Raw genomic sequence first — 12,668 nt, 5'->3', positions numbered from 1 at the left:
CCTTTTTATGGAGCAATGTCATCCCCTCTGTATCTGTATCTTCACACGCCTATTTCTCCTTTTTTTAAACCGACTTACTAAAGTTTGCTGCACGACACACTATTCTTAAACACTAGCGCTACTTTCTTTTTGCTGTTAAAAATGATTTGGCTCTGTGGTGGACGTGCAGCACATGATTCATAGATAACAGTGTGGTGTGGTGTGCGTGAAATTGAAAGAGTTGGTGGTTGAAGAGAGAGAGGAAAACTAGCCAGATGGAAAAAAAAGTACTTAGTAAAATATCTGTCATGGACTCTTGTGTCACTGCAGTCCAGCTGAGGGAAATAGAGTGGAAAAACCCAAAACCAGAGGGCTCTCCTCAAAGGCACAGTGACCTTTTCTTTTCAGAGTTGATGTTCAAATGCACTCTTGCTGCATTTGTTGCTCAACTAAAATACAGGATGTGCAGATATGTTGTGATTTTAGAGCTGGCTTTAATGCAGTGAGAAGGGGATTTCCAGCGAGTCTGGAGGGGAATCATCAACCCCCTGCAGGCCTGTTTCCCCCTCTTGGCGCTGATAAAGCCTGGCTTGGCATATTATCTATCTCTCTAGTGTCCAGATAGACAGACCCCTGCTCGTCCATCGCTGCAGGATGTCACTCTGACACCGCTCTTCCTCTTCATTTCTCTGCACACTTCCTCTTCTTTTCCTCTTTTTTAACTATAAGCATCTCGTTTTCTGTCACCTGTTCTTTACTATCTCTGCACAGAGTCCACTTGTAACATTAAGTTTTTCAGCAGCTCATATCATGGATGCTGGTCATGTGTTTGCCTCTCTTAAATAAGCTCACACAGTAGTGTTTTTTCAGTTATTCAGTGTATGGGGGATTTCCCTTTGTTCCATGATATCTATTTTTTTTCACAGTATCTTTTCAGAACAGAGGATCGTTTCAGCTAACAGCGTGAATACAGTCTTTCTTTTTCTCCCCAGTTTTTATTCAAGACACACTTGTGCTTTTAACACACCCATGAATGAAGGAGAATGATACTCTTTGGGATGTTCAAGTATTGAAAAGGCTTCTAACAATAACAGCAACCTCAAGCTACAACTAAAAAGACCATCAAATATTAGTCAGGATTTCTTGTGCCTGTCCTTAAAGGGAATTCTACTATCTTCACTACAACTTTTTTTTACACATATATTGTTGTATAGATGAGTAATTTGTACAAAAAGGTTTGGATTGCTTCTGTAGATTGCTTCAGCCTGTGGCTGTGATGGTGTGACGGCTGCAATGTAATCTTATCTGGTGTCTGATCAAAGCATGTTAATGAGGATATACAGTAGTTCTTTTGACACTTACAGGCTCAGATAGTGTTTGAAAATGTCTGATCATATTACAGAAAGGGTTCCTATTAAGTTAGACCTTTTTGTAAGAGAGTTACTTTGAACCTGTTAGTCATGTATTATTATATTTTTTTGCAATTTGTGTTTGTTGTGTTAGGTTAAGCACAAACATATTCCATGTCTCTCGTCAATTTTTAAAATAATGCTCTAAAAATGTTCCCATACGGGAGAGATGAAAAATAAAATGATTATAATAACTTCATTGTTCGCCCAATGGATACAAATAACATTCATTTTGTTCTTTTAGCAGCAAAAACATAAAAGTAGAGCCTTTTTTTAAACGAAGGAATTCCCCTTTCACATTAGTAGAGTGTCAGTAAAAGTAAAAAAAAAAAGAGTCATCTTTGTAGATGAAAGTAGTCAGAAAAGACCTCCCTATCGTCAGTCTTCTCTCCTTTTGAGCACCACTTTGTGCTTTTTAAAATGTGTCTTCAGGTCAGACACAGCTGCTGCAGACCCAGACAGCTGGATTAGAAGGGAAGGGTCAAGTCGTTCCCCTCCTCTATTTACAGGAAGCTTATTAGTCAGGTAAAATCCCCTCCAACAAAACGAGAAGGAGAAAAAGAATAATACCTCATTAGTTTTTTATGTGGGGTTGTTATGCAACTGTGCCCAACTGCCTTTCTTCTTCGCCGTTTCCCTGAGTGAACCTCTCGCTAAGCACAGCTTGGGGTGGCAGCTAGGTGAGGCCAAGAATGTTGCCTTTAAGGATTTTTATTTGAGAGCAGTCTGTAGTTGTTTTTAAAGAAGGGGGGGCCTAGTTTCCTGGGTCTGACCTTTTTATGAAATATGTACACAAGCAAACGTTATTGTTAAGATTTTGTCAGTTTAAAGGCACAGAAATGAAAAGATTAAAATGTTTCAGAAGCTCAAAAAAATGGCAGCCGTTTGTTTATCGCCAAATACTATAATTGGCAGTGATGAGGAGAAAGCAGGGTTAATATGGGATGAAGAGCATATGCGTCTCAGTGGATTGGGATTGTGCTGAGGAATCATCATAAGGTGTTCAGTCAGCATACTGCTGTCCTGATCACAGGGCTTATAGGTATCATCTCTAATAAGGTCTAATGAAGACCCTCATACCCTGCAGAGACAGCCCATTCACTGTCAAGCTTATAAATGTCCCTCGACATTATTTGCAGTGCATATCAACACGTGTTAGTGAAGGTTAGTTCAGAGTGTCCTCTTTTGTATCCACTTAAACCCACAGCAAAGCACGTGGTTACATCTGACAGGGGGAGTATACTAACAGTATACTTATCCGAATGCCAAGGTTGTGACAAAAAAGTGAAAAAGGATTCATTTTATTCAGCTGTCAGGGCTGAAAAGTAAGCAACACATTTACTGGAAAGTCAGCTGGAAACCACAATGCACTATAAAACCTCTGTAGGTGGGTTTGGCGGAGGATCGTGCGCTCATTTATCTCGAGGAGGCAGAGGAGAGATGCTGCCATGGTGTAACAGTGAAAGAACAATGTGTCTCTCTGGAGAGGCACTCACATGCCTTCCTTTGCTGAGTGGAAAGACAAACAGGAAGCAGTGAGGAAGAATTGGATCTTTCCATAGCTGCATCTGAATCCACAATGTAATATCACTCCTTTTATTTCTAATGGTCTTAGCTTGAGGAGAGGAGTCTCATGAGGTTTTATAATCTCTCTAGTCTCTAGATCCCGTACGACTTGTGGCTATTTGTAGTACCGTATGATTATATGTGTGCTGACAACTGTGCAGGAGTGCAGGTGCACATTCCTACGAGCCAAGTCACTGCAATGAATGACTAACAGATCACCTAAAGCTTGTGTGTGTGCAGGAATATACATGTGTAGCCCCTCACACGAGTGAACTGCAAGGGGCAAATGTTGTGCTGGAGCGAAAGTTTTGATTGCAAAAGGTTGTTGATTTCCTTTCTTTCTCCGTTTGTCCTGAGTCAGTTTAACACAACAGGACATCAGGACGGTGTGCAAGCTGAGTTGACACCAGCCTGTTGCTAAGAGCTCTACTTTGTTTTTTTTAAAGATCATTTTGGGGGATTTTTTGGCCTTTATATGAATAGACAGAGGTAGAGAGACAGGACAGGTTGAGAAAGGGGGGGAGGGGTGACACCAAACAGTTTCAGTTTTGGGATTTGAACCTGCATCCTGTGCTACAAGGGCTGTAGCCACAAGTTGTTTTTAAGTTAAGATTCCCTAAGAAGTCCCCCCTTTCAAAAACCGACCTGATGATCAAAACTGGTAAATACACTAATTAAAAGAAGTTTGACATCCATTGCTTTCATGTTGGGTTTCAAAGGCTGAGAGCTCAGCTGCTGCTGACTGAAATATTTAAATGTTAAATTATGTATTTTCAAATGTCAGGGACATTGCTTGAAACCTCAAAAACTAGTTTCCTTGAAATATTTTTTTCTGTCACTCTATCAGAGTGTTGTGGAAAACTTTAATTTGAACGTATGTGTGGAGGGACGCCTGTGAGTCACACAGTCTCCCTCAGCCCAATCAGTGCACGTCTGTCTCACATCCACTCGGTCTGGACTCTGCTGTCGCCCGCCAGGTTGGATATCTTGTAAACATAACAACTGCAGTGTCCTTTTTTACGTTATTTCCTTCCTCCTCAGACCCAATCTCTTGTCTGACAGGGAAATCTTCATTGCTGTGAATAATAACTTTGGGAAAATTTCAGGGCAGGCTGTCCTTAACATATCTAGAAATTTTAACGAGTGCATATGTGAAAAAAGCTCAAGAGTGGCAGCTACCAGTTAGCGACCTGTTGAAGTACCACAGATGTCTTTAGCATAGCCTGCATTCATGCTGTTACTCAGAGGGACATTAAGGACAACAATAGGATGTGATTACTCTTTGTCGGTTTAACATTTGGGATATTTATATATGTGTCTCTCCAGTCTGTTGATATAAACACTGCTGAACATCTGCATAAATAGCATCAGCTTTGAACCTGCATCACAGATGTGTGTTGACGCACTCTCGTTTTTTAACGTGTTTGAAGGTGAATGAGCTCATGTTTTAATGTAGTCGCTTCGTCATTCTTCGTCAGAGATATTTGAGAATCTGCTGGAGGTGTTTGGGGAAGAGTGTCAGTTTAGTTTGTTTATCTTCGTAGCAATGGAAGATTTGTTCATGCAGCCAGCAGGAGATGTGTTTTTTTTTTTTTTTTTTTTTCAGATGTTGTTATGGAGACAAATATTTGGCTGGAAGTATGTGCACAGCAACACTGAGGTCACCCAGTGTGGTTCTGTGTGATGCTTCAGAAGGCCTTTGTGTTATCTTCTCTGGATCTTATCAACATTTAGTGAGACACTTTTGAAACAGATCATCGTTGAATCTCATCAAACAGTAATTTGAAGGTCAGGGTCTTTTACGGCAGTTGAAAAAATACCACATTGCCTCTTTACACATCGCGTCAACTGGACTCTACATTGTCCCATTTTCTGTTAGAACTCAAATACTTCCTCTGAAACACTGGAGCACTTCCTTTTTTGTATCGAAGCTTCCCTTTGGGAAAAGAGAAGTGCGACTCACAGAGGTGAACCAGGACACATTCTCACTAACTACTCTTTTGTTCTCTGTGCTTCAGGTGAGATAACATTTCAGTTCTTGTTAATTTCACATCACTTAATTGTGCGGGAAACTAAGCACCAAAAAACAAAGTACACTTTCTTGTGCCATCTAAAGCGCTGAATCGCAAGAAACGTACAAGCACTATCTTTCTATTCAGTATAATAGCCTGGGTCTGTTATTGAATAGCAGCATCGATATTCAGCTCAGCTACTTCCACAGTCTCTGAAACCAGGGGTTACCTCATTGATAGTCAAGTGTCTTGTATCTGTTTTCATTTGAATTGGACTTTTTCAGGTTCCTTTAGCAAATTAACATGACTGCAGGCGATAATAAAAAAAATTGTACACTTAAAATAGATTAGTAATAAGAATCTATTTTTGAACAACACCAATTTACAGTCTATGCTCTATGTTTCCAGGGGATCTGGCTGTGATCCACACATTGAGCTGTACAGAGATGAGCTCTGCCTCTGGGCCAAGTGTGCCGGTCCCATACAGGGATATAGGCCAAGTGAGACCGTTTACAAAAATACACAGCACACTATGTGTGCTGTATAAGTTCAGACATGCAGCTGTCATATAGTCTGGTCTAATATACCACCCTTGGCATTGGTGAAAACTCTTTATGACCTGTCTGTGTCCCCCCCTAGATAACAATATCTGGCTGCTTTTTCTTCTCATAGTATGTTCACTGAAGCTCAGTTCATCCCCATATAAAATCCCTTCTTCATCAGTGAGCCTTTCTCTTCATCTTATTCCAGCATCTTCTCTTATTCCAGTTGTAACTGCCATGTTGCTGATATTTTCCCGAATGCATTTACTTACCTGTGGCGTATATCAAATGTGGATGTTTTTTTAAATAAAAAAAATGTCTGAACTAATGAAAAAAGAGCCTGACAAAGGAAATTGATAGTGTCAGTGTAACAGGTTTAAACCATAGGAATGTCTGCTTCATCCAACAATAGTGTTAACAATGACCGTGCGTTAGTATCTATGTTTGCCCTCTTGTTTTACTGTGATACAAAAAAATGAGAAACTATAATTTTTCTTGCATCTTGCACATTTTGCCTTGCAAGAAGCCTTTGGCACACTGTTCTGTGCTCAACATGTGACTTTGCAGCAGCTTAAAAACAGCCCCAGTTTCACTTGACCACAATTTTTTTTTAGTTTAGTTTAGTTATTCACAGTTAGTTTGACCTTTCAGTTTTATTTAGCTTTCTACTTTTTATTAAGCCACTCTGTTGATTTTTTAGTATTAGTGCTTAATGCACAGTATGTTGAAGTCATTATCTTCTCTACAGTAGAGCTGGAAAGTCAACAGCTTGGGTGCACATGTGGGGAACTATTGGGGCCACAATCTGGTGGATCTGTAATCAAATAGACTTAAAGCCATTTGCTTGAGCTTTGACAGATCTCAAACAGTTAAGCTTGAGGGTTATATGGTCATAATTTTAATGTAGCTACAGTATTTGCCCTACTTTCCCAGTTAACACTAATACTTCCCCTTCCCAGTAATAATCATAATGTTTAATGGTTCCAGCTGCTTCTAATTTATCAATCTGACTATGTCAAGGGCAGGTTCACCTTTTTAAATCCTTTGAGCTTCTGAACAGTGTGATAATATTGTATTTTTCCTCTTTCTCGCAGCATTTCCATGATGGGCGTAAGGCACAGCAGCATGTTGAGAGCTCATGGAAACAGCTGGAATCGGTAAGTTAACTGATTGATGTGCATTACCTCAAATTGTACACTAATATCAGCTTGTTACAGTTGTTACAGTCAGAGAAGGCAAAATTAGGACATTATAACATAATTTTATAAGCAATTACCTCATGACTAACTCCTGCAGTTCAGACATTCTATCACTCTGATCCAGTGCAGACTTATCTCAAGACTAAATATCTAAACCCCAAAACATTAACATACAGTACATTAGGAGATTAGACTTTTAGAATTAATCAAGAACTTAAAAAATGTATGTATTTACTGCACCAAATTAAGAGGCATATGACATAGGTAATGGGAACTATCAGTTCATATTTATTCAATCGTATTTAATAAATGAATCTCCAATCTGGAAAAGTTGTATAACAGTTATATAAATTCGTAACTTTTACATATCAAAATATCAACTCGACAAAATATTACATTCTTAATAGGCTTTTGAACTGCAAAACACAGTCCGTTTGCAGTCATAGAGCATTGTTACAAAGAGATATCTATTTCTTCTCACAAAATAAACCTTCAGCTGAGAATAGATATCGGCTTGCAGAGTGTATTTATAAGTAAGCAGCCCTACAGCAGTTTCATTTTGACATTAAATAATGACCTTTACGAGTGCAGTTTTTATAATTTTCGGTCAGTGAAATAAGAAAATGAGAGATTTGATAACTTTACCTGTGCTAAATCTGTATTAAGAAGTTAAAAAAAATCTAGAGGTGTATTGATTGATCTCCTAGCTTCATAGTTAATTAATGCAGGTATTTTGCCAAATTGAAGCAGGCTATTTTAACCCAACCTTAGTAAAGATATAAAACTTTGTTTTTCTAGGTTTTTCTAGTGCTACCTAGATAAAAAGAAACATCAGTAGAGGGCCGAGCATTACACCCTGAGGGATCCCAAATATGGTTTCTTAAACAATGAAGAACTTATTTTTCAATAAACAGAGTTACAGCAGTAATAAGATCTGGATGAGGACAGCCTCTTTTACCAGGAGGAAATTACAGCAAGGAACCCTAGTCCATTAAGTTTGCAGATTTGAAACAAATAGCCAACTCAAACTTCTATACATTTGCACATAAAAACTGTAGACTTGAAAAAACACAAAGCACATAGATTGACAAAAAGAGTCAAATCAATAAGGATAGACTTTTTTTTTTTTAAAGAAGGAAGTATGAAATACAATATGTTAAATAAAGCTACACTTGAGAAGACAATGCATCACTAGTTGTATGTTGACCCAAGTCTGATGAAGAAATACAATAGTTGTAGGAAACAGTCAAACAAACACACAGAAGAACAAAAGTAAAAACAATAATGGACAAATTATGTTGGCTCCAATCTCATGCTTTCTTTAGTGAATGGGCCAAAGCGTGGTTTCTGGTATCCTCTCCTAGAATAGTATCTGAGAGTAGGGTCTGTTACAAATACTGCATTAGAAATAAAGAAAAAAACTTTCACCTAAACTAAACAGCAGGAAAGCCTTAAATTATTTTTTTATTTTAAAAATCCCTAGATAAAGGAGATAAGGATTGTTTTATTTGTTTAAGTACAGGAGCTAACATAGAGATTACACAGCACACCACTCCTTATCTCTGCCTGGCCCCTTTGACGGTGGAGAGAAAGAGTGTGAGAGGGATGCATAACTGCCTTGTCCTCCTCAAACTTCACTGCCCGTTCAATGATCCCATTGTGTGTGAGGCAGATAGGCACAGTTCAGAGTGCACGCTGGCCCAACAAACACTGATTGTTCAGTTTGAGGGGTCGAAAGAGGGTTGGATGAATGGTTGTTTTTCTGTACACAAATGACCACTATGAACATTTGTTTAATCTGCAGGCTGCAGACTTTGACAAACCCCATGGCTGTGTCATTGGCACTGACCTCTGCCGCACACAATGCTGCGTCTGAAACTGATATGACGTATATTCACATGTTATGACGTTCATTACCATGCTTATTTAAAGGTCAAGCTATATAGTGCTTCCTGCTGTGAATATAATTTTATTTGTGGGTTTTTTTCAGAGTAAAAGAAGGTTTGAGAGGGACTGCAAAGAGGCAGACAGAGCGCAGCAATACTTTGAGAAGATGGATGCTGACATCAACGTGACTAAGGCTGACGTGGAAAAGGTATGTGTCATCTCAGTCTCCGAAGCAGCCACTGAACACGCCAGCTTGTCCTATACCCTCCATGTTTAACACAGATGCCTGGCCTTCCTCACCCATCCACCAAGCAAGCACCCTCCCATTTCTTTCGCTATTTTGTTTTACTTTCCCCCCCTTTGGTCCCGATTCCTCATTCCACGGAAAGAAAGAGAGCAAAGATTAAGTGACCATGTGTTTGATGCCAGGGAACAGTGTGTAAACGCTGGCATTGTCTCTGCAGAACAGTGATGTGCTGCTACACAAAGCTGCTAGCAGCAGCAAGTCCTCATTATCGTTGTTAAAAAGCCACCAAACAAGCTGCTGTGCTGTTTGGTCCGTAGCAACAGAGAGGACTGTGTGTCTATGGTTGTGTTTGTTTTTGTTTTTAGTGTGTGGATAATGTCTGTTGTCTTTTCCTTTTTCTTTTATATAACAAGAATCTAAAGTGAAATTTTGCACTTATATGCCCTCTTTAATAATTAGAAACATGCCTCGCTCATTAGATTCCTAAAGACGTGTACACCAGAGCCCCTCCAGGCATGAAGCTGATGTCATTTCCTGTTGTCATAACCAATTAAATTAGGCCTCAAAATTTCAGCCTGTAACCCACACAGCTCCCTGTTCGCAAGGCACCATGGGTCAGCAGCGCATGCTCCTGCTGCTTCATCAGCTGTTGGAGCAGAGCCCAGGCTCAGAGTTGACACAGTTCAGACCCGATTATTATGCAAATATAGGCCGAAAGAAAGAGTCTTTCTGCACTCTGGACGCACAGCCAAAGGGCTACAATGGGCTTAACACCGAACTCAACCGGAAAGAGCCGGAACAGCAAGTCAAGAAACTAGCAAGGAAACAAGAGTGCTGTTGTGTCTAAGCACAGATATGATCTTTATTAGAGCATGAAAGGCTCATCCATCACACATAATTCAGTGCTTCATTTAGTTATTATCAATGTTTGTGTAAAGCGATACTGTAAACAGATCTTTAATACACCAGATTCTTTAAAAAAAAGATCCCACTCAACCCTTCAAGGAGCCATAGTTTTTTGTTGTTAAAACGTGTGCTGCTTATCTCACTAAAATTCAAACTGAGTCTCTGTTGGGGTTTGAATGCTGCTCTGATATCTTACTTTTTAGCTAGAATGTACCAAATTGAAGGAGCACATCATGATTTAGAAGTCCAGATTTTCTTCTTTTTTTTCACTTTTCAAAGAAAATAAATCAACACATTTTCTTTTGTAGAGATTTGGAAATAGTTTGGACTGAACTGAAGTCTATTTGGAAATCTAATTTGGAGACTCTTGATACTTAACCAAGTTTTCCCTTTCACTGCTTTCCAATTCTCTTTAATAAATGGGGATAAGTTGTTATGACACATAGTACAATCGTGGAACAGCATTATGGGTTTATGTGAAGAATGAAGAAATAACTCACTCTCAAACATGCCTCTTATAATTCCTTGGAATATTTTGTGTTTTCCTGAAGACTTATAATAATCTAGAATCAAAAGTGTGGCAGTTTTCCTCTGACATCAAACACAGGATCCAACAATGTTAGCTAGAAAAAGGTTGAATGCTAACGTTAGCTGTTATCTTTTCAAAGTAATGGATTATTATAAATGTTATTCTTACTTGTTATATGGCCCAAAATGTCTCTGGATTTTTTTTCTGGGGGCTTTTTATGCCTTTATTGGACTGACAGGAAAGTGGATAGAGTGGGAAATTAGAGAGAGCGAAAGAGAGAGTGCAAGGAGCCACAGGTCGGATTTGAGCCTGGGTCACCCACTTTAAAGACTACAGCATCTGTACAGACTAACACCTACTCCACTGGCGCCCTACCCCCCCCCCCCCCCCCCCCCCCCCCCCCCGGATTTATAATTTACCCATCGATCGTGAATGTTGGAAAAGGATTGACATTTGTGGAGTCCCTGTTTGTGTATGACTTTAAATCCGGGACACCACAATATGACTTTATCCCTTTTTTTTCCTCACCCCGAGTTTAACATGAAAGGAAAGTTGCAGCCTGTGAGGATTTTGAATGTTTACCATTTTGTGAGTTATTATCAACATCATCCAAGGAATCCTCCTAAATAGTGATCAGTATAGTTCAAGCTGTAGAAAAACAGATACAAGCTAAGTGATGAAAGGAAGGTAAAAATATCCTTTGTTAGCTGGGATAATGGCAAGCAGTAATGTAAACATTGTGATTCAATTTTTGAAAGGAAGTAAACCATCTGTACTGTCCTTCAATAACTCACTCCCTGTATTATCCCCAGGCACACCGTGCAATAAGATAGTTCTGCAAACAACGCTATCCACACAAGGGATACATATGTGTTTCAGTGTAACATTCTGCTAAAACATATAGTAACATCCAGTAAAAAAGATAATAATAACTTTCTCATTTGCTCTTCCTCTCTGTGTGGGCTTTGACCAGCATCCACTCTCTATTTCACATTTACTCACATTTCAACTGTTTACAAAAAAAGATCTTGAGAACAAAAAATAGATCCCCTCATATCACTCACTGCAGAGGATTTTTCTTCCCACACATATTGATAAATCCTTGTCTTAAGTGTCTCTTTTTCTAACAGGTACTTGATTGGTTGGTGCCATACTGTATCTGCACTATCAGTTCTTTCTTACAGGGATTTTAGAGAGAGTATAGAAAACGTGTGTGAAGGTGTGGCTGTATAAAAAAGGGAAAGGAAGTGTGTTTGTGTGTGTCTTATTTATATATGTTTCTTTTATTTAGAGTCCTGTGGTTTTGTCACTCCAGCTGTGATGCGTCATATAATTTTGATATGTGCTTGTTGTAACAATTACATTTATATGAATGCAAGTACGTTTTTGTGCTGTGTGATATTGAAAGTTAAGCAAAAGCCAAACTGTCATTTTTAGATTGCCGGATTTCTTTTTTGTTTGAACAGATCGAGCGTCTCAATTTAGAGCGAGAGATGAAATATTATAACCTAAGAGTGTTTGTTTTAGTTGAAGCTTGACAGAAAAGAGAGTCCGTGTACATTTGTATCCTACAGCTAAATGTAACAAGTGAATAAATTAGCTTTCTCAGTTAAGCTACTTGTCAGTAATAATTAGAAATGATCAGCCGAAGATATATTTTGTCAAGCTCCAGGAGAAGAATCGGTCTTTTATGTGACGTTCAAAAAGCTGCTTCTTGTTAAGCTGAGGTGTTGTGGTTTTCTCTGCAGCTGGAGAAAACCTCTAACTTTACTGTTCCCTCTCTTCTTCTGGTAAACAAATCCCTCAATTTGTGGTTTGGATTCACAGCCATGATATCCACAAAGCCTGTTCTTTATAGGCCCCCCAGCACACACACACAAACACACACACACACAAACACTTACATGTGGAGCATGAAAAAAGGCACTCTCCTTTCCACTTCTGTTCTGCCTGTACTAATAGAGCGTGGTTTACTAAACAGGCATGGAAGTTGTGTTTATGTTTGTTTTCTCTGATACCAACTGCCCCTTTTGAGTGATGACACGCCTGGTGGTCCAGGAAGTGAATCTGTGGCAACTTCTTGTTTAGCCGGAAACGGCTAACAATCCTCTTTTTGTTTTTGTGTGTTTGTATATTTATTTAATGCCACGCCTTGAAGCGAAGTTCCCACAAGGTAGGTCCAGCAGACACACAGAGAGAGAGAGAGCCTGTGGTATCTGTGGGAACTCACACACTGTCTCGACTCGTGTCCCGACACACACGGCCTTGCCCGGGTCACTGCTAACACGCCCTGTCCTGTCTGGTTCTGTGATCTGCTCCTCGTACAGTGGCCTTGTCTCGTTGGGTTGTATGTGTGATGTAAGAAGAAGTCTATAAGAGACATGCTGAATAT

The 12,668-nt window shown here is 39.4% G+C and overlaps 1 protein-coding gene across 18 annotated transcripts in view; it reads left to right on the top strand.

Annotated features, from left to right (window-relative positions):
• Nucleotides 1–12,668, top strand: part of LOC132992110 (formin-binding protein 1) — a 68,948-nt gene that overhangs the window by 28,548 nt on the left and 27,732 nt on the right. For 13 of the 18 annotated variants that reach the window (XM_061061241.1, XM_061061242.1, XM_061061245.1 and 10 more), the window contains exons 5-7: nt 6,603–6,665; nt 8,698–8,802; nt 12,435–12,449. In XM_061061241.1, the coding sequence (XP_060917224.1) occupies nt 6,603–6,665; nt 8,698–8,802; nt 12,435–12,449 (183 nt within the window). The remainder of the gene's footprint in view (nt 1–6,602; nt 6,666–8,697; nt 8,803–12,434; nt 12,450–12,668) is intronic. The other 5 variants (XM_061061258.1, XM_061061256.1, XM_061061251.1 and 2 more) reach the window with 1 other exon arrangement.

Source organism: Labrus mixtus, chromosome 17 (genome assembly GCF_963584025.1).
Source record: "Labrus mixtus chromosome 17, fLabMix1.1, whole genome shotgun sequence".
Lineage (NCBI taxonomy): Eukaryota > Metazoa > Chordata > Actinopteri > Labriformes > Labridae > Labrus > Labrus mixtus.
The sequence above is the reverse complement of the archived record's forward strand: the minus strand, read 5'-3'. Positions and strand labels throughout refer to the sequence as shown.